The 21,856-nt window shown below is 40.0% G+C and overlaps 1 protein-coding gene across 1 annotated transcript in view; it reads right to left on the reverse strand.

Moving 5' to 3' along the window:
• Positions 1–1,817: 1,817 nt before the first annotated feature.
• The window catches only part of LOC126416693 (uncharacterized), a 1,289,338-nt gene continuing 1,269,299 nt past the window's right edge, over positions 1,818–21,856 (reverse strand). Inside the window, exon 6 of the mRNA XM_050084495.1 lies at positions 1,818–2,804. Coding sequence (XP_049940452.1) covers positions 2,689–2,804 — 116 coding nt within the window. The 3' untranslated portion in view covers positions 1,818–2,688. The remainder of the gene's footprint in view (positions 2,805–21,856) is intronic.

Below are 21,856 nucleotides of genomic sequence, written 5' to 3' on the forward strand. Positions count from 1 at the left end.
TCCCCCGGGGATCGGTGTGTGTGTGTGTGTGTGTGTGTGTGTGTGTGTGTGTGTGTGTGTGTGTGTGTGTGTGTGTGTTGTTCTTAGTATAAGTTATTTTAAGTAGCGGGTAAGTCTAGGGACCGATGAACCCAACTGCTTGGTCTCTTAGCAATTCACACACATTTAAACATTTTTTGATAGTTAATGTACAGAACGTTTTCCACGTTCTCGGATTTACCGGAAAACAGTTCGTGAGGACCCCAAGAATCTAACTTTGTTGGATGTCAAAGTGTGAGTGAGATCACGATGCAGTCCGTGGTGTGGTACCTGAAAGACGCAGCCTAAAGCGCTGGTACCTCACCGTTGAATATTATTAGCCCTCACGACTAGCAGGGCCACTATTGCGGTCCATTGAAATGTTGACAGACGCATACACAGGATTACTTGCCTTCATTATGGCCAACTATGAAAAACTTGTCGGTTTATATGCTGCCACGTATTTGTTTATTTGGACTGAAATACTTCCTCGTTTTATGGAGACACGACATACTAACTGAGTTGACAGAATATATGAGCGGCAACTGCTCTTGTCTTAATGAGGAAAATGTGTGATGCCTACTGTTAGCCGATATCCAAACTCTGTTGGCGTGCGAAAATACCTGAAGTACGGTAGTTTATGTATAAACAATGAGGGTTTCTGGAATATTCCGTCGGTACTTCGAAAAACATACATCTCCAAATTGTTGCTGACATTGTGTGGATGGTCTATTTAGTCTTAACTATGCTGAGGACAGCCTAAACAGACGAGCTAAAAAACAAATGTATAATATCTCTTTATTGCGTCACTATTGCTTAGATGCACACAAACATTCATATTACCGGTTTCGGCAAGAGGCTGCCATCGGCAGGTGTGCTGAAGCTACCGAAAAGCTTTATACAAACATATATAATCGTTTTATATAAAGCGATGGAAGGTGGCACATACATGGACCTATCGTGTGCAAAGTGCCTAACCATATTTGTTTACATATTATTGCGGAACATCAGTAGTGTGTATTTCAGTTCTAATTAATGTTCAAGGTATATCACTACTGTTAATTTTGCATAACTCAACACCTTTTACCAAACATGGTTATGAGTTGAAAATCACATAGACAGAAAAAAAACAGCAAACTATACAGCTGATAACGTGTCTACAAAGACCTAAGAACTATAAATTCGTCCTTTGAGAATAGAAAATGCCTCAAATTTCCGTTTTCAAGAATACTACATCTCTCGCTCTAGAATGCGCTGAAAATTCATACGGTATTTTCCTGCAAAATCACAAAACTGATTCAACCGAAAAATTTAAGTAGGATGTCGTGCAGTTCATAAATAAAACAGTATATTTCTTTTGTTCACATAATGTCTTTTGTAGGCAGTAAGCCAAAAAATTTTTAATATTCACTAACGAGAGTAGAATGACGCATTCGAAATTTCTTGCTATTTTGTTTCCAATAGAATAGTCCCTAGATTTTTAAATTTTAATTTGAAAGATGTACGAAAGTATGTTCTACACATCTAGTCCTAGAGTGAGTGTATCTTTGCGAAGTGGACAGTGGGCTTTTGGTACCCTGTTGTCGCTTTAGTCCGTGGAACACTTACAAAATGCTTGTGTTACACATGAACAAAGAATTAGAGAATAACAAGAATCTGCAGCAAAAAAACTCCAAACACGTCTTTGATAAACTTTCTTTCGGTGTACCCACACTCGGTATGGCGTTTCCGAAACGAAGAATGAATAAAACAGAGTATTAATCACTTTATTATAAACTCTTTTACACAGATTAAATTAATTCTGGACACGTCCAGAGGCGCTAAAATAATTTCACAGTTTCAAACAGCAAACGATAAAAATATCTCGACATAATCAGGAAGAAAACACTGGAGCATCCTTGCTTCTTCTCTTGAGAGTCGCTTACAAGCGAAGCTTTAAATTTTTACCTAACTTCAGGTAACATTCATCATATTTATATACGTGTAATCTATGCTTTATTTGTACAGCAATTAGATTTTTAGTTGATTAAAGACATCTCATCATCGTTTTCACGAGGATGTAAGCTCTGAGTCCAACAATTTCTCTGTATCTCTTTCATTGATTTGTGCTGAGAGTTGCGCATATTGTCGCGTTAACACTTTTAACTTGCTAGCTGATTGAAAAATCGTAATTAGCACTTTTTACAAGATTAGCACATTGAAGTACATTTGAAAAACTGTTATTTTTTGAGTTTGTTGAGAACAAACACTGATGGTGTCCGCTGTTTGGGCAGTAATCTTGCCACACAATGAGAAACACTTACTCACATATACGTAAACATATACGACTGGATTTTAATTGATTTTTCACAGCTTACGTATTCAGTTAAGATAATATTGCCTTACAAGGTAGGTATTTACACAATTTCAGTACAGAGCACTCAAACTTTGTACATTATCATCCTCCTGCTGTCTTGACACCTCGCTCAGTATACACTCCCTTTTGCTACGACTACGGTACCACTACTAATACTTGCTTTCCTCCTGCTTGGCGAAAAATTCGCTAAGCAAACACAAGCAGAGATTCATCTGCGGAAAGCTGAAACTGGGTCAGTCAGTTCGGAGGTGTTGATTGTGGTGCGGTAGTTGGAAGGGTCGAACTGTTTCTGGCGTTTCCTCGGCGTGGAGCGGCTACCTGCTGCAGTGGTGTCCCGAGGATACGCCCGTCATGGCCACCCAAACGCAGAACAGCGCAGCTCCCGCCAGAGGCAGCAGAGATCCCGGCCTTGTAGTGCCAGATGACGTCACTGGAACAACCAGGAAAACAACAAACTCACAGCCAGCACATCAGAATGAAAGCTCCCTCCCACAGTTATGGGTAAAAGAAATCTCTTCCAACAGTAAGTGAGGGATATCGTTGATAAGATAGGATGTTGATTCGCTTCTAAATCATGACGTGCTTCGTCCTTGGTTGATGTACTGATTTGTTAAGTATAGTTGTCTTTTACGGTCCAATATGCCGCTATTCAGCCATAGATTTTACGAATAGACCAGATTACCTTTTTTAATAACAAAAACACAGTTATGTAATACGAATGACGTGTCGATAATATGCAAGACGGAAGATCTTAACGTGTCTGTTAATTATAATGTAGGAATTTCTATGGTGACAGAATTAATCCGAGGGTGTAGTGCAGGTGAATTTGTGTGTATATGGCAGATGAATTGTTGATCTCAGACATTGCGTGTTGATTAGGTTATAAGTAGAGGCGAGGGTTGGAATTTTTATTGAATAGGAGCGATATGAAAAACGTATGAGAGATTGTGTTGTCACCAGCAGTGATTACGAACGCTAAGAAGTACGGTGGGAGGTAAATGTCCGCTGTTACTGTGTCAGTGGGATTGAGAAAGTAAGAGAAAGAAGGTAGTAGATAATTTAACGCTCCCATTTCCTCAGTTCCAGCTCCACAGATTTTGTAGTTCAACCAATAGTTATTCTTCTTTAACTAACGTTTATGAAGTTTTGGTTTGTTTCTTTTGATCGTACTACCAATTCGTTTCTAAGTGGCTCATCAGTTCCAGTGGATCGAGAAAAAGAAAACAGAAGTAAAACAGTATTCTAAAGGATGGTATACACCTGCAGAACACTTAGAATGTCTTCGTCACATGAAATTGCGGTATTCCTAGATTTTATTATTCTTATTATTCACAGTTACATTTGGCAGATGTTTCACTTGCCTATTTCAGCATTTTATTCACGTTATCTACAAAATTTCTATTTCTAGCGTCATCTAGCAAGGTTGTGAACTTCGTATTCTGTTCTTTCCTGAAGTACGAGTGCTGACAATTTTCCTCTGTTTTACTGTATTTCTGAATACTGTTTTTCAGTGATCAGTCGATAGTACATTACAAACTATATCAATAGCTTTTTAACTTAACATCTGGTCTTATCGAAGGTGCCTTACTACCTCAGATCTTACTCTTGCACAAATATGGAATTTATGACAGTGGAATTTTCTTTCAGTGATAAATGCTTCGCAATAATGTCAGTTGAGCCTCCACGTTATTAGTAGTGAATTTTGGTGGACTCGGCTATTTTGAGTGTGGTGATCCGATACATTTCAGAGAATAAACAGCAATATTGTGCAATATGCCATTGTTAACAAACAACACGACAGTTGAATTGAGAAAGATCACCTACGAGAAGGGAGCCCCGAAACAGCAGCCACAAACGAGAAAGTCTTCAATCTAGTATCGGGCAATTGGCTGAAGTTTACACTAAACAGTAGTTGACAGTTGAGGAAAATACTGTACTTTGAATGTGAAGAATTAAATATCACAACGGTTGGATCATATTAAAAAGAGTCGTGCAGGTATTATTTTCGCTAGTTCACTACTGGGAATGAGATGTGTGAGGAGAACTTTACGAAAGGGTTGAAGGAACAATCGAGGCAGTAGGTAGCTCAGGCTGCTCATGTAAAAGCGTCACATCTATCACAGCAATTTTCTTGGCAATCTGGCACAGTCAAAGGCAGTGCGGTGGTGAAAATAATTCACTTTATATGAGAGGGAGCGATCATCTTTACGTAAAAAGTGTGTCGTTTGAATCGTAAGGAGACAGTCAACATTTTCAGATGACCAGCGTTCGATGGTTAGCGTTACGTGGAGCAATAATCATCGATGTGAAATACAACATAATCATAGACGATAAGTGGAGGAGTACTGCTTAGTAGTGTAGGTAAGGAATGAGTGACAGAAGTTATTAAAGAAGAATTGATGAGATTAAAAATGGGTCTAGTAGGAAATGAGTGAATGTACGATATAAACCGATATCAGTCTTATACGATTTTCAAATAAAGTTCCATTGCTCTCAAAGGAAACTACGTAGCACGACCTAACCACTGCGAAAATGGTATAATCTAAAGTGTCGAGTGGCTAAACTAACTGTTGGACTTGATATAACTGCCAAATAAAGAAAGACCCTTGAAGACGTGGATCGTGTAATGCAATCACTTGGAAGCTATTTGTAATGTGCAGTACAGCTTTTGCAAATTTTTGTTTGTGAAGTTTCTTCAGTGGACTGTAACCCTTGTTTGTTTAATGTATATAATAACTGCGTTATAATTACGGATAAGTTTTTGCAGTTTTTATTAGTCTCTTGTTGTTTCGTGAGAAACAACAATTGGAGCCTGACTTTGGGAGATTAAATTACTGTTTGGTCCCCTAACTATTTGTTATTTTATTAGTTCGTATGTGCCGTCCTGGAGCTGTAGGTGTTGGTCAGAGTCCAGCAACATGCTCAATATTCGGTATTTTTCCAACACATTTCAACGGAAAATCTTACTTTTACTGTGCTCAACGTGTTGACTTGAGTATTTACTATAGATACTATCGACAACTGGCTCTATGTGTTTGTATTTTGTTTGTGTTATGGTGTCTGCACGTAGTTTCGTATGTTTTTGTTTTAATTGTGTGTGTTTGTATCTGTGTGTGTGTGTGTGTGTGTGTGTGTGTGTGTGTGTGTGTGTGTTTGTGTGTGTGTGGGTGTGTGGGTAAATTAATTTATTATTTGGTCTGGTTATGTTTCATATCTCTGTTTGTTGTAATTTTGGTGGCTAATAGGATAAGTGAGTCCTTACTTCCATTGATTTGGTTATTTCTTTATTATCTTGCTCACTGGAAGGGTTCTGTTTTCCAGTCACTTTAGTTTAGTGTGGTGATTGTTAAGTCTAACAGTTTTCAAATGTGGTTCCATTTCTAGATAGTTCATGTCGATTCCATATCAGGTGCTCAACAGTGCAAGAGCAGCTACTTGCAAACTTCTAGCAATTATTGTTTACATTAATACGTACACATTATCTACATTATTGTGCAGGCCATAACAGAAGGACGTTCTAAAAATTTGGGAGATAGGATAAAGTGTTGATCGTTTTGATATAAGGAACCTGTAGCCGGAAATGTTAAATAAAATTACTACAGGGAGCACTGTGTTGTTAGAATGCCATGCTCTACCTGTTTGAGATGCTATTGGGTGAGATTCTGAGTCAACATTTGGGTTAGAATTCTTGGGACTATGATAACTGAATCTTCCGTCGCTTCTTGGTAGAACAACATTATAATAAACGAAAAGCGCTGGTTTGCTTTTGTTCTGCAGTATTAGTTTTTTTATGTTAACCTATTTTCGATTTACAAGGTCACTTCAGAATTACGTAGAAGAAGTTACGCAGAAACCTATAGCAAACAACATCTTTGACAGTGTGGTCTTAATGCAATGTAAAAAGTAAAACGTTGAGCAGTAAATAAATACAAAGGGAATAAATAGGAAAAAAGACTTAAAAAAAAAACTAGATCAGAAAACCTGCATGACAGTTTATATTAATAAACAAAAGCAATCAAATATATTAAAATGAGTACTTGATAAGGCTATTAAGGAGGTATAAAACATGGAGAGTTATACACAAAGCAATTGAAAGAAATAATTTTCAATGTAATTACTGAATGTATAGGACTATCAATAAGATAGAAATGAGTAAATGCAGGAAAATTAAGGACTCCGAGGGAACATACAGTAAATGCTATCTTTGAGAGAGCGGTCTTACTGCATTTTGAAAAGTAAAAAGCTGAACAACAAAGAAATATAAAAGGAGCATACAGGTTAAAACATTAATATTATACTTAAAACTGTTCCTATGTAACAGTTTGTTGCAAATAGATGAACCAAGTGAATTAAAAGACATTGCTTGATGAGTAAGTTTCTAGAGGTATTAAACATGGAAAGTAATACAAATGCCTATTAAAAGAAAGACTCAACGGTTGTAGCTACAATGAATATGGATTACATAGAAAATTTTAATAAAATAAAAGAACTGAATTAACACAAGAAAATGTGGCAATATGTGTTTCCAGGATATGTGGGAAGTAATGAAAAACAGAGAGGATTATGTGAAGCTTAGGAGAGGGGAAGTTGCGTCAGGTCATGTAAGATTAGATCTGCACTGTGAGCTAAATGTCTGTTAATTTCCAGAGCTTCCAGCAATTTGCGTTTTTGGCCTTTGTTTGATGAGTGAAGGACGTAAGACTCTGGTTGGTAGTTGTGACCCTCACTCTGTACATACTCATTAAATGTGGAGTCAGAATTCTTCAACCTCCAGCTGTGTTAACGTTCAGCCACCCTAGTTGCTACGTGTCTGCCTGACTGACGAATGTAAAACTTGTCACAATCAGACTATTGAATCACGCATTTTACCAGACCTTTTGAGTGATGCATGGTATTCGAACATTCCAGAGAGTGCCTTGCTTGAATTTATGGAAATATGGTACGTTATTGCACGATGTATTTCTAACAAAGTTGAAGGTCGTCACACTGAATTTTAATGTTATAGTAGTGAAGCAAGAGATTTGTGTTACAGCGTTTGATTGGACTCTGCATCCAATAAACGTTTTGCAAACTACTATACTACGGCGTTTCATTTTATGCTTCGAATATGCTGAAAACGCATAGCTCTGTAAAAACTGTATTTTACATTACCGACCATGGATTCCCGATATCAGAACGAGCCACTCAAGATATTTCACAAGTAAAGAAAAGCAAAGGGCATATGGCGCAATATGATCACCCTTTCATTTAGATGCATTAGGCGAATCACATCTCCTACGATATGGAAGTAACTAAGGAACACAAAAAATAACGAAAATAAATGACTATTTACGTATTTCCGTTTTGAATGACAATAAACATTCTCACATCGTGGACTGACTGAAAACGGAGACATGAATGTGGGATGGCTACTGCTCACAACTCATAGTCTTCAGTGTTCATCTGCATGGGAGTTCCACCCTACAATTAAGGGCGATGGTGGGAGTGGAAGCTTATAACCAACAAAGTCGAGTGGGGTGGCTTAGAGCTGAGGGCCCGTACTCCTACTGGGGCGACGGCAGCTAAAATCCTTGTCCTGTCATTCGGATTTAAGTTTTATCTGATTACATAAGGTGAATATTGGAATACTTCTTTTGAAACAGCATGGACAATTTCCTTTTCTAACCTTTCCCTTTCCGGGATTCTGCTCTACATTTTACGACTTCATGGCCGATGGGACAATATACTCTGCTCTCGTTCCTTCGCCGACAGAGGCGAAAGTGAATTCAATTGGTAACGAGATTATGGTGTTGTCTAGGCTGGAGATAAATTCTTCTTATTTACTGCTCAAACAGGATATACCGAATATATGCGAGTTCTCAGAATGAATTACATTTAAAAAATAGAAAACACGATAAAGTGGCGTAAGGTGAAAAGGAAGGAAAATTTATTTCCCTACTAGATAACGTATGTATCTAAAAAACGTCTAATGACAGTGAGAAACTTCGGGATGTGAGTAATTGAACATCTACCTTATCTACTATATTTGTCACACACTGGATTGTTCCTATGCTAACATATATTAAGTTGGTGAATGAAAGAGTTTACAAGACTATGCATATTCAAACAGACATAATTTCCATCAGACTGTTTGGTTAAAATAGGTGCTTTATGAAGCAGTAATAGACAGCGGTGCAAAACATAGTACTTTCTTGAATTATTGAGCCTGAAGGATACGATGATATTTTAATAGAGTCCAGTTAGAAGGAAGCTGTAAACAACTATCTTTAGACAGCTGTCGAAGAAAATTTTGTAGTTTCGGAAGCACATTTAGAAACGACTTCTACTTTCTGGACAAACGCTGCATGAAATTTACTGAGAAAACAAGGACTATGTCGGGAAATAGATACAGGTTTTATAAGCGCAGCCATGCACTGTCACACCTGTCTTCGTTACTTTCTAGAACACTCAATGTGATTTATCCAAATGCCTTGAAGTAGACCAGTCGTCGCTACATCAAATGCTTATTTATTTGATTTCTCCCTTTCTCAGAAGTTTATTATGACCAAGACACAGTGGTGCGAACTACATCGAGCTACATCTATGGCATTGGATTATGACCGTGCTATCCGTTACCTTGGTCGTGATACACATTAGTGTTTGCTATCTCCATTATGATTATTACTAACCAGATACTGTAGGACATTTTATGACATCGACAAGTGACTAATCTTTTGATTGCTAATCTCCTCCGTAGCTCACACAAAAATTATTTCACAGCACCTGAACCTATGGTCACAAACCGTGCAAGGGAAGAAAATATTTTTCCCTAACTCCGCCAGTGATTCATTATTTACGCAGGAAGCTGACGGCGTACAATCAGAGTCTGTCTTACATTTTGAAGCTCTGCGTAGAACGTGCTTCCTCGAGAGACGTTTTATTCGTGTTTGTAGAAAGTCAGACAAGGAATCATTATTGAGGAATTTGTTGCTCGCAGAATTCAACATTATTCATTTCATTGAATTTACCAGAGTAAAAGCATGAGGGACTGCTATTTTCAAAATAGCTTACCATACCACGGAGAGTTACATTTAGGTCGTCAGAAATGGTGTTAGATAGTAGTAGTGACGCTCTCCTGCTTCGCCCAAATTATAGACGGTTAGACTGCTTGTCTGGGGTAGCAGAGTAAATTGTATATACGAAACTGCCCCCACGAATTAGTACACCTATTAGTGAAAACCGTATCAAAATTCCTACAATAGTTCATGAGAATACTTTCAGAAACACAAAATAACGTGGCCGGGGACTTCAGTTTTTGATATGTATCAGATGGCATCTGGTCAAGCTTTCTTGTTTTCTGGAATTATGGTGGCTGTTTACTTGGTTGCTTTTCCCGTCTCCACGGTAGCCGACTCGTTAGCATCTCCCATCACTGCCGTCAGATATGTCAGAACGCGAATTAAATATGGAACTGATAACTATAGATACACTACACACTCATCATTACTATGGTAAAAATATGAATCATATCGAAAACCTGCCTCGTGAGTCATTGTATTAGCGACAACCGCTTTAAAATTTGTGTAGCAGTTCGTACGATAAGGATGAAAGACAGAAAAACGGAGTAGAGGACTTTAATTTGGTAGTCTCTATAAATGTAATTCGATACTTGCCCGTTAGCAGCTGAATTCTTGGGTGCCAACTACCGCCGATGAAAACTCATCTGCCGCATATATCGCTGCTGCACACAATATTTTCCACACCATGGTGTGATGCAAGGATGTGTGTATTGATTGCTGCAGACTGGGCACCAAATGTGTATCACACACACCGTCCCAGCTTCGTGTCTGTCTGTGTAAGTGTTGATTTAACTGTCAATTTCGCTACGCTATCCAAATGGAAAGGTTAAACAAACACACGCGCGAGACATGCAAATACGAATACAGTCCATCGAATGGGAAAATAACGGCAAATATTAGATGCGGGAACCAACTTCACTGTTTCGCTCTCAAAGCACTGTGTTTAACTTCCAACGAGTGCATTGCTTCACACCAATCCTATAATATAATTACAAATGTCGTGCAAACGTGGCTGTAATTTACAAATAAGTATAAGCAGAGCATTATGATTCCAATTAAATCAATTATATCTTGAAATACAGTATTGGTATCTGAACCGCTGCGCGATCGATAGCTCGCGCAACGTTTACTGGAACACTGCCTTTGGCGTGAAGGGAGCGTGGCACGTTTTGCTGCGATGGCCTTCGAGGCCGTGATTCCGGCGGTGGTGGTGGTGGTTAGTGTTGAACGTCCCGTCGACAACGAGGTCATTAGAGACGGAGCGCAAGCTCGGGTTAGGGAAGGATTGGGAAGGAAATCGGCCGTGCCCTTTCAAAGGAACCATCCCGGCGTTTGCCTGAAATGAATTAGGGAAATCACGGAAAATCTAAATCAGGATGGCTGGAGACGGGATTGAACCGTCGTCCTCCCGAATGCGAGTCCAGTGTGCTAACCACTGCGCCACCTCGCTCGGTCCGTGATTCCGGGGGAGGGCGTGTGTGAAGCCGCACGGTCAGCTCATGTATGACTTCCAAGTTGATCTGGTTAAGCAGCCTTCGGACATGGGGGGTGGGGAGGGGGGAAGTGGGGGGGGGGGGTGCACCAGCAGCGGGAGTGGACACGTTATTTCTTTGACCGACCAGGTCTGGAGGCGAGAAGTGGGTCGCCGTCAGTTGGAGTTTGTTATTTGCATTCTATCTTTAGAGCAGTAGACAGACGCCGCGCAGAGGACTCGTGGCAATATAGAAGTAAAGTTGACTGCATCTGTGTTCAAGTAGTATGGTTTGTGTTTGAATATTGTGAAACAGAGGAGATACGTTCGATTAGTAATTTAGAATGAAATGAGATGCAATAAGATTAGGAAATCGCATGAAGGGCGAGCCGTGCGCTGCTCGTGTTCATTCCGTTTATTGTTTGTCATCTTCTCTTACCGTACTGCCGCTTCGTTTTCTTATTCCATTTACTGGTGTCACTAACTTCCTGCCTTGACTGCCCGTGAGTGGCAGCAGTAGCGCTTATTGATTAAGTGCACTGTCGTGCCATCTCTGGAGCTACTGATAGTATTTTCGTGTCGTCGTATATCTGGAGGACTACTTGGGAGCTCAGTCGGGACGCAGCAGCAGTGAAGTCGGCCACGGAGCTCCAGTGCGGTGCGGACATCCAGTACTTGCGCACCGCTGGCGACACATATGACGGAAGGAGATTGGAGCTTGACGACCGTTGGTTGGTCGTTCGATTGGTCGTCTCATCGGGCGACGTGTATTTGGTCTTTTGACCGTTCCTAGGCCTCGTCACTTGGTCATCTTGTCGGACGTGGGTCGGTTCCTTCCTTGTGCGGAGATGTCAGGTGCTCAATGGGAAAGTGTTCTCTCTGCATGGTTAGGTCAGAGCCAGTGTGCCGAGGTCGCCGTGTCTCCTGATTCCGAACTGACATCGAGTTGAGTCGGGTTAGAGGTGCAGTCAGCTTCGGACAGCCAAGACTCGCCCGACCGTTGCCCACACACGTAACATCAGTGAGAATGACATAGGTCGGTCGTTCGGTCTGTCGTCTCACCGAACGACCGTGCATTTGGTCGCCCACCGCTTGTGGAAACTCTCTGTGCATCGAATTGATTCGCCCTTGTTGTTCCATACTGCTTTTACAATTGTTCGAGTTCTTGTGCAAGTGTGTTTACGTCGAACCGTGTGTAGCTTCTGTGATTTCCATTGAGTCGATGAATGCTGTCTGTGTTCTGGAGTAGTCAGTCGGTAGGTTGAAATGGAGCAGCGACTGTATCGGGTGGAAGGAAATTGACTAGGGTGTTGGTTGGTTCTTCAGCCGTCCGTAGGTCGTGTTGCCACCCGACTGTTTAGTGTTACGCTTGGCTGTCAGTCTCACCTAAACTGTGATTACGGTTTCCTCCCCATTCCCATCCTTGGAACACTCCTGAGCACCATCGTTTTTTGCTTGTAATTTTCATTTTAATTGGTCGCAGGTACTGTGCCAGGCCTTCAGCCGTCTATTAATCTGTTTTATGTTTAGTATATGGTCTTCAGCCGATCTTCATGAGAACTATTATAAGCTTAGGCCTTCAGCGGTGTTTTACTTAAAATTCTTGTTGCTCTGTATTTAGGCTTCCAGCCACGTTTGTTTATGAATCTGTGGCATTAATATGTATATCTTTGTCCGAAGGTTTCTCTTTAATTATCTTCGATTCTCGAAACGGCCCTTACCCGTGTTCTGTAAATGTTTATCTTAAGATTGTCTTTAATTATTTTTGAGTAATTATTTATTTGGGCCTTCAGCCGACAAGGTACTTCAAGTTTTCTTAAGATGTTTTTTTCTGTTGTACTGTGTAAAAGCTTATCCTTAAAGCCTCTGTTTTACTGTGTAAAAATATTTATTGTGCTTTGAGCGGAACAATTAATTTGAATTCCTCTTAATGTGGCCTTTAGCCGAAATTTCTGGAGAAATTACTTGGGCCCTCGGCTGTGAATTGATCTTTGTTGTTTTAAAGAGAAAAGTGTGCATTGATTTGAGCAATGAAGTTGTGCGTGTTCTTGTATAACCAACAGTAATTCGCCCTTGGCCCCATTCCACAACCTGATCCGCTCCGTCCTGCGAAACCGAATTTCAAAGGGTTATGAAGGTAACATTTTTATTTAGTTTCATTACAATCGCTCGTAGTTTCGAGCCATTGTTGAATGAGTCATTCATATTACGGAACTTCAGATCTTTCATTAAAGACTACGTAATTTTCACTGTATTTTTCGTGTTTATTTATTACTTGTCTAACATTTGTGAGAGAAAGTATTTGATTTCAGTGTTGCCCTTCGTCAGTACTAATGAGTGCTGTAACATAAATTCCGTACAAGTAATAATATATCTGACAATTTAAAAGCAGTTTGTTAAAGAAATATTTAACCTAATTGAGCTACCCAAGCACTATTCACGCCCCGTCCTCACACCTTTACTTCTGCCAGTACCTCGTCTCCTACCTTCCAAACTTCACAGAAGCTGTCCTGCGAGCCTTGCAGAACTAGCACTCCTGGAAGGAGGGATACGAGTATTGCGGAGACATGGCTTAGCCATAACCTGGGGGATGTTTCCAGAATGAAATTTTCACTCTGCGGTGGAGTGTGAGCCGATATGAAACTTCCTGGCAGATTAAAACGCTAATGATGATATGGTAAGGCCAAAAGATTAGTTTCAGAATTGATTACGATTATTGAGGCACGAGAAGGCAGTGTGTTTACAAATATTGTGGTGAAGTTCTGTTTGCCAAAATCAAGATTTTAAATGTAAAGCCGAAAGTACTGTTACTTCATGAAACTTTTGTAGCAATTCGTAAAGTGTTTGTACTCCATCTGTTTCGGTCTACGTGTTTCTGTAACTAATCTGTACAGAATCTAACAGAAACCTTGACGATCCGTCTTTTTTGGGTTATACGGACTTGCTACTGGTTCAGTAATGCCTTTTGCGAGCATAGGTTGTAATTCTTGTTCCACACTGTCTCTATAAATAAGAGGTACTGAGTAATGCTTTGAAACAAAAGTCTTATGAGATTTTATTGTGAATTCTTACATAATCTTCACATAGTTGCGGTATATTGTCAAGGACATGTGAATGTAATTGTGAAACTTCTAGTAACTGTTGTCTGTCTCCGTCTGTTGCTGTTTCACAACTGTCTACATTATCTTGGATTGTCTGTCAAACAATGAAATTAGATTCTTCATTTGCACTGTCGGTAACAAAGGATATCTCAGTGAAAAAGATGGACTGGTGTCCAGAATTAAAGCAACAACCCTCTATTTCACCATCCTGTGTCTAATTCACGATATAATGATACAATCTTTCAAACAGATGTCGCTACGATCGTGTTCTGCACGGAAGATGGTATTCAGGTCAACGGTTAACTATGGCAAGGTGATGACGTCAGGGCATCTACGAAGCATGATAGTGTTTGCCGGGTAGGCGCACATCCACAATCGCTGTGTACAAAGTTACAGACGGTGCAGTACGGCACAGAGAAGACGCTTAACAGACTCTCTGCGGTGGAGGGTCATAAAAAGAAAGGAAGCAGGACTGTCACAAACGGATGTACCCCTATGGCTTAATGTAAATCGTTCTGTTGTTTATCGATTATGGCAACAGTCTATAGAGACCGAAGGTGTATCCCGAATGCAAGGGGAGGGCCGATCACGTGTGACATCAGAAAGAGAGGACCGTTATTTGTCTGTAAGAGCACGACAGCACCACCCCAGTATGCACAGCAACTGGCATCTGAGCTCGCTGTATTCACTTGACGTGTTGTATCGAGGCAAAAGATGTGCAGAGGACTTTAGCAGAGTTGTCTTTTGTGTGTCTTTTATGTCTACCTCTGACGAGTTTTCATACAAGAGAACGTCTAGAGTGGAGTCATGAACATGCAGCCAGGACAATCGAACGATAAGCCAATGTTGTTTTCACAGATGAGTCCCTATTTCGTCCGGAGAGTAATTATCGATGGATTCACATCTGTAGGAAACGTGGAATAAGATTGTGTGTAGAATGCCTAATGCTGTGGGCGGGGATGAAGTTGACAACTCCAACCCCTCTTCACGAAATTGTACCGGTGAATCGTCAAGCTTTAACTGTAGTTAGGTGTCGTGACGAGATCTTGGGGCCTCATTAGCGGTTGTGGCGAGATGCTGTGGACCCATATTTCGTACTTACTGGACAGCAATGCTCGACCTCATGGAGCACGCATAGTTGATGTTTCCTTGGAAACAGAAGAAACTGCATGGATGGCCAGCTCGCACTCCCAGTTTGAATCCCATTGAGCATTTCTGGGATGCACGAGGGAGACAGCTTGCATCAAGTCAGCATCCATCAACCACTCTCCAAGAATGCGAGCAGCTATGCTGGAAGAAGGGGCGTAATTGCCTCAACTTGAGACTGATGACGTCATTCACATCATGCTCCGTCGTCGCCAGACCTGTTCTGCTGCCAAAGGTGGTCACACACCACACTGAACGCATTTACCAGTACAGGAATGTGTGTGCAAATCCCTTAAGTTGGAAAAAACAAAGAACACTTTTGTCTAACGTTATGCATGTTGCAGTTGTTTACCTTCTGTGTTCATTACATTGTTTCTACTTTACTATCACCTGTTTATGCTGTTTTGTGGCAAAATAAACGCTACCTTGAAAAATTTCCGTTTGTTGCTTTAATTTGGAACACCAGTGTACCATCGTGTATACTTTGTGTATGGAAAACAAGCTCTACTCTAATAACTTCCTTTGCCTCTACTGAATTGCTCTGCTGTAACTGTAATGCAACTAGCTCGTTATCGGTGCGTAGTAGAATATAAGAGTCCCTAAGGTCCAAAATCGCTTTATGTTCTGTCAAGAAATCCATATCTAGCATAATTTCAGTTGTTCAAACTGAGATGATTTGAAAATTTGTATAAAATGGGTGGCCATGAATTGTAAATTTTTGGTGTGTGTTTGTAGTTTTACATCTACTTCATTTCCAAAAACTGCTGTCCTAACTTTAGTCTTTTGTAATGCGATTGTATGGCAGGAATGATATGTATTGCATTTATTAAATGCTGCATCACTAATCATTGTAACTGAAGATCCAGAGTCAATTACTGCAGTGAAATTATGTGAGACAACTTGTATGTTGATAATCGGATGGTATACATTCTATTATAGCGGTTCCATTTTCTGCAATAAATTATCTGTTATGTCTTCCAAGGTGATAATACATTATGTTACTTCGTTCATATAATCTGTAGATGACATTTTTCGTGCACATATGCAGAATGCTGAGTTTCTAGTATGTCATTATTGTTTCTTCTGTGATCATACTGTTTCTTTTTTTCAATTATCTGTACCGTTGGTGTTTTTTGTTCATTACCAGATTGTGTAGGATGGAAGCGACTCTCTGCATCGTTTGACGCACAGTGTTGGTGCTGTATGTAACTATAATTTTGTCTGTTGTCATTGCGATTACTCTGTCTGTAATTCTAGTTGTGGTTCATTGGACTGTTGTACTTCTGGTTGAATGCTACGTGCCGTTGTTTCATAGCAGGCAGATATATTTTGTTTTTCTCGCAGTTGGAAATTTACAAAGTCACCTAAAGTGAAACCACAGTACTGTTACAGCCATGCAAAGAAGCCAGTACGGGTTCTAAAACTTTCCTAAGTTTCATCATCACACATCTCCTGGCGTCGCCAAGATTTTCCATTGTTTGTCATCGTACAGCGTCTCTGTTTACTCAGTGAGCTACCCTTGGTCCGCTGCCTCGGTGCAGACAGCACGCGTAATTCGTGAAGACTGATCTTGCTCCCCGCTGCGAGCGTGATAATTGTGACGGGTTCGCTTCCTGAGCGTGCTTGTGCCCCTCTGTTACTATATCGGATTCGGTTCAGCCTTCTGTTATTGCCGTTCCCTGTTCCTGTGTCTGGCCAGGCTTTTTGAGGAGCGTGTCGCTAATATCAAAGCATAATAGCTTCTATTTGGTAGTTCTCACAGAGATGTAATTTGACGTGCTGTTTTAAATCACTGCCGGCCAGTGTGGCCGAGAGGTTCTAGGCGCTACAGTCTGGAACGGCGCGACCGCTACGGTCGCTGGTTCGAATACTGCCTCGGGCATGGGTGTGTGTGATGTCCTTGGGTTGGTTAGGTTTAAGTAGTTCTAAGTTGTAGGGGACTGATGACCTTAGAAGTTAAGTCCCATAGTACTCAGAGCCATTTGAACCATTATTTTAATTACTGGTCTTTTGTAAATTGCTTTAATGTTTAATGCGTTATTATCGCGACGTTAAAAGTATTTTTATTTTTTCTAATTCGTTGTGCACTAAACAGCGAAGTCGTTTCTTTAGTTATTTGGAGGCCACGGTGCTCACCAGTTTATTCGCCTTACCGTGGCAAATCTTGTTCCATGTATTTTGGCTAGTTGTACTTCCAAGATAAGTTTGTATTTACGTAGATGACGTTCATCAGACGTCTGTTGGTGTCATTCTTTCACCCATGTTTTCCGACCCACTCCACGGTTAAAGCATTTACCGTAAAAGCTGCATGTCGGTTGGCCGCTGAACTTCTTCACTATCAGGTGTAAGTGGGGGTAGTTACTTTTGCCAGTTATCTTATTAACTTTTAGCGGCTTTTCATAAATATTTTGTATACGCTGCTAGCGTGTAATCTGATGATTTACGGTTTTACTTCTTTTACTTAAAAATTACTTCTCTGCTCATAACGCTACAATTCTATGTTTGTACCCTGGGGCGTGTTCCCAACGATTGCTTAGAAATGGATTGTGGTGAGCAACGTATCATATCAACCCTAAGTAATTTCGTGTCTATTCGTCCAGACCACATTGCCTGTTGTGTACTGATTTCATAGCCAGGAGCTTTAATTGTTTCTTGCTCCGACTTAATGAACACCTTTTTTCGGTAAAGTTGAATTCTTTATTATATTTTAGTCAAAGACATTCTATAAACATATTTGGCCTGACTGTTTTAAGGACTGTTTGTTTGCAACTTTTGAAAATATTGTTACGTAACTTCAATTCCTGATATATTACCTTGCTTCTCTTATTGAAATCGACTTTAATTATTTCAAGAATAGTAACCAGTGGCACTCAAAAATTGCATATTTTTAAAAGAAAATGACATTTGTCGCAAATTTAAGTTTTCATCCTTCATGTATCCATGAATGACCTTTTCGAAGGTAGAGAACAAATATTTGCATGAACAGTATAAGCTTTTTTCTTTAATCTCACTAAATATTCAACATAGATGATCGGTTATCAGTTACAGTTTTGAAGTCAGGTTCTGTTAACCTAATTTGTAAAGTTATACTGCCTGAGAAGTGTTAATTTAAGTCTTGATATGACTGATGTTCAGTCCTTACTTTGTCTGGTCGTTCCTCTTCTTGGCAACCTGATGTCAGTAGCGCGTACAGCTATCACATTTCTATCATTTCTAGTGTTGATAATGTTGACTGAAGTGTGTGCAGACTGAAATGAGAGTTGTGTAATAAATATATATGTGTGGTAGCAACCAGATCTGTCGTGGCAGATTTATGCAATGTACACCCCAAATATAGGGATCTGAAATAATGATTGACAATATTTTGTAACTTTTTAACTGAACACATGTATTAAGCTTTATAGTACATGTCACACATTTGTAGGGCATGAGATCATAATTTTCTGCCTTCGTCCGGGTATCTTTGAATTATGTCTGAAACAGTCATACAAAACTGATCTCGTAGGATATTAATTTCTACAGTCAGCTATGAATATTTCTTCCCCACGTCATCCCTATTCCAAGTTTTGAGTATGTATAGGTTCTATTACTAATGGTGAATGCACTCGCATGTTTGCAACGGAAGAGAGAAATATATTCTAGTTTGTAATAAACATTGGAACTACATCTTCCCAAGATGGGCAACCCGGCTGGTGAATAAATTTTACATGAGTCAGTGACAGCAGTTAATCGTTAATATGAAAATCGATGTCTTTAAGAACACAATACAAGAAAATGGAAAAAGGATTAACATCAGCAGTCTCGTAAGTAACAGCCGTGACCAAAGAGTGATGCTTTTTCTGTTGCTGTAGTTCATGCTGTGTTTTATGTAAGGCGTTGAAATTGTTCTTGGTCGCGACTCGAACCTGGGTATTTTTATTTATGGTAGACTCCTTCAGTATTGTTGACTTTCTACACGCAGTAACGTGGAGTTGTAGTACGGCAGTGCATGACTGAAATTATCATCCCATTTTTCTGATTCAGACTTCCCGTTCTATCCCATAGTTGTAGAAAATGAAAACTAGGATGTTTCAACTAGATTATTCTTTTCATTAAGTTGGAGCTACTATTTCTTTTCTACTGAGCTCTTACTCAAAAGAACTTTAAAGTGTAAAAGAGAAACATTTGACACATATCCCAGATATTTCTGCTAACGGCTGCAGCAGATTTCCGTTGGAGCACAGGTGTAGAAAGCAGTAACGGAACTTCTCCAGAAAGGTAATAAAGTTTTTATTGTGATCAGCTAATGCTCGATATCATCTACATCACCTTTTTAATACTGTCATTGGCCTCCAAAACAGTGGACGGAAATACGTATATAGATGAGCAACAGCGCTTATATTCACTATCATTCCGGCGAATTTGGAACTCGTGTGTGTCATGAAAATTTTGTTTAGTGGAATTTACTGACACATGGAAGTCTTCTGTGTTTGTTGATTTTTGTTGTAGATTGTACCTCACATCAATTACTTCCTCAATATATTTTAGCGCTCTATAGTATTATATCAGCCAAGTGTTAATGTACATAAATGTTCTCATATTTCCATTCCCAAATCTTGCATACTTTTAAATGAATCTTAATCCGCTAATTCACTGCACTTTGCAGTAACTACGAAAGAATTGTTTCATGATTTATTTTTTATTACCATGGCATCACTGTTCGTTTTTTTTTTTTTTTTTTGTGTCCCGTTACAATCAGCTCTCTACTATTGTACGACTTTCTCATCTTTCGTCAGACGTTTGGTCTCAGGCCTTAACATAGGTCGAAACCGATTATCTTATCAAACATTCAAAGTGACACAGTTCATGACTTTCTCCTTTGTAACGTAGCGGCAGTTCATGTAAATCACTTGTGAAATTTCAGTTTTGTGAACAACCTCCGATTATTCTTTTATTAGGTCACCGCAGCTAGTTTGGAGCTGTGAGGGCTATTAGGAATGGACCAGTGTGTGAGAATACAGATGAAGGAAAGAGAAACGTATTGCAGTTTTAAAAAGGGCTTAAATCACAAAAAAGTGTTACGAGTTACCGCCAACAACAGTTTATTTTATACAACAGCCACAGTCCCCAGCCATGTATGTATGACAAAATTGCAGTATTAGGACTTGTTCTGACGCGTGTATCAATCATTCCCAGCCATGAAACCAGTCCGGTAATGAGTTCTAGTGTTATTTAGGTCAGTGTTGAGGTCACAACAGACCCGCGAGCGCTGCCAAAAGGGACTATTTTTGCTAGTCGTGACGCAGGCGGCCTTTTGCTGTAGGTGCGATAGCTGCTCTGCAGTGCACTTTCTGTTTCGTCCTGAGGACCCTGGAGCGGCGTTCCCGCTGCTGACACGGCAGACTGGCTGGCCCACAAGTGGTCGGCCGTGTCGGCCGCGGCGGACGCTGAAATGAAACTCGTGTCTCACTCCGCATGCGCCTGTCTTTGCTCTGCCAGCACTGTCGCAGTCCGTGAGAACTGACAAATGTATTCCCAATGTAAATGTTTCTACCCAGAAGGAATCCTTTCCCACCTCTTTTATCACACAATGAGCATCCTCCATATGCACTTATCCACTCGAATGCTAAAACAGTATTTCATTTCCATCTTAACCAAGTGTGAAATATCTTTTTGGGAACTTTATCAAATCTTTCACAGGTCCATTCTGTAGAGCTTTCACTTCTATTTCTAACCTGTTGCAGGATGGTACATGTTATTTAAAAATACGAATTGTTAGAAGATTACAGGCAAATGTGTTAAACTATTTCGCTCCTTATCGCACGAAGTTCAACACTAATAAACTTTTATATTCCCAAAATACTACAAGCGCCAAGATCCTGTTAAAGGTCAACGACACTGTTCTGTTAACGCTATGGTGAGTTTAGATATTAGGGGCTGTACCATGGCGAAAGTTTTGAAAGTTTCGTGTTATTATTTATCACGTCTAAGATGAAATACGCCAATAAATTCGAAATTCACAACTGAAAGAGATTTTCACCTAATTTATGTCCCAAATAGTATAACATGCAATTGGAGAAAGTTGAAAATGGAAGATTCTTGGGATAGCAGTTGGTAATAAATCCAGATTAGAGGAACGTACCACACATGATCTGAAGCGTTTCAAAAAATCTTCACGTCGCATAAGTGTGCTGTCGGACATACTTAACGCAAAAATAGAAAAGGTAGCATACTCCGGTTACTTTTATGCCATAATGTAATACAGGATAAGTTTTGTCGTGTAAAGTAAGATTTTCCGATTCTAGAAGCGTGTAATATGAAGAACTGACCAATGTACTAAACAAGCCTGATTAGGGAAGTGGAGATGCCGGATACTGTTTCCAAATACATACATTTCTTGGCGAAACTTCTCATAGAGGAAATATCTGTTTTCGAACCGAAACTCATTCCATGATATTAGTACAAGAAGCAGAAGTATTCTGCAAAGATTTAATGTCCTCAAACGTGTCCAATATAACGGGAACATACATTTTCAGTGAGATTAAAACAGTGTGCCCGACCGAGACTCGAACACGGGACTTTTGCCTTTCGCGGGCAAGTGCTCTACCATCTGAGCTACCCAAGCACGACTCACGCCCGGTCCTCACAGCTTTACTTCTGCCAGTATCACGTCTCCTACCTTCCAAACTTTACAGAAGCTCTCCTGCGAACCTTGCAGAACTAGGAC

Source organism: Schistocerca serialis, chromosome 8 (assembly GCF_023864345.2).
Source record: "Schistocerca serialis cubense isolate TAMUIC-IGC-003099 chromosome 8, iqSchSeri2.2, whole genome shotgun sequence".
NCBI lineage: Eukaryota > Metazoa > Arthropoda > Insecta > Orthoptera > Acrididae > Schistocerca > Schistocerca serialis.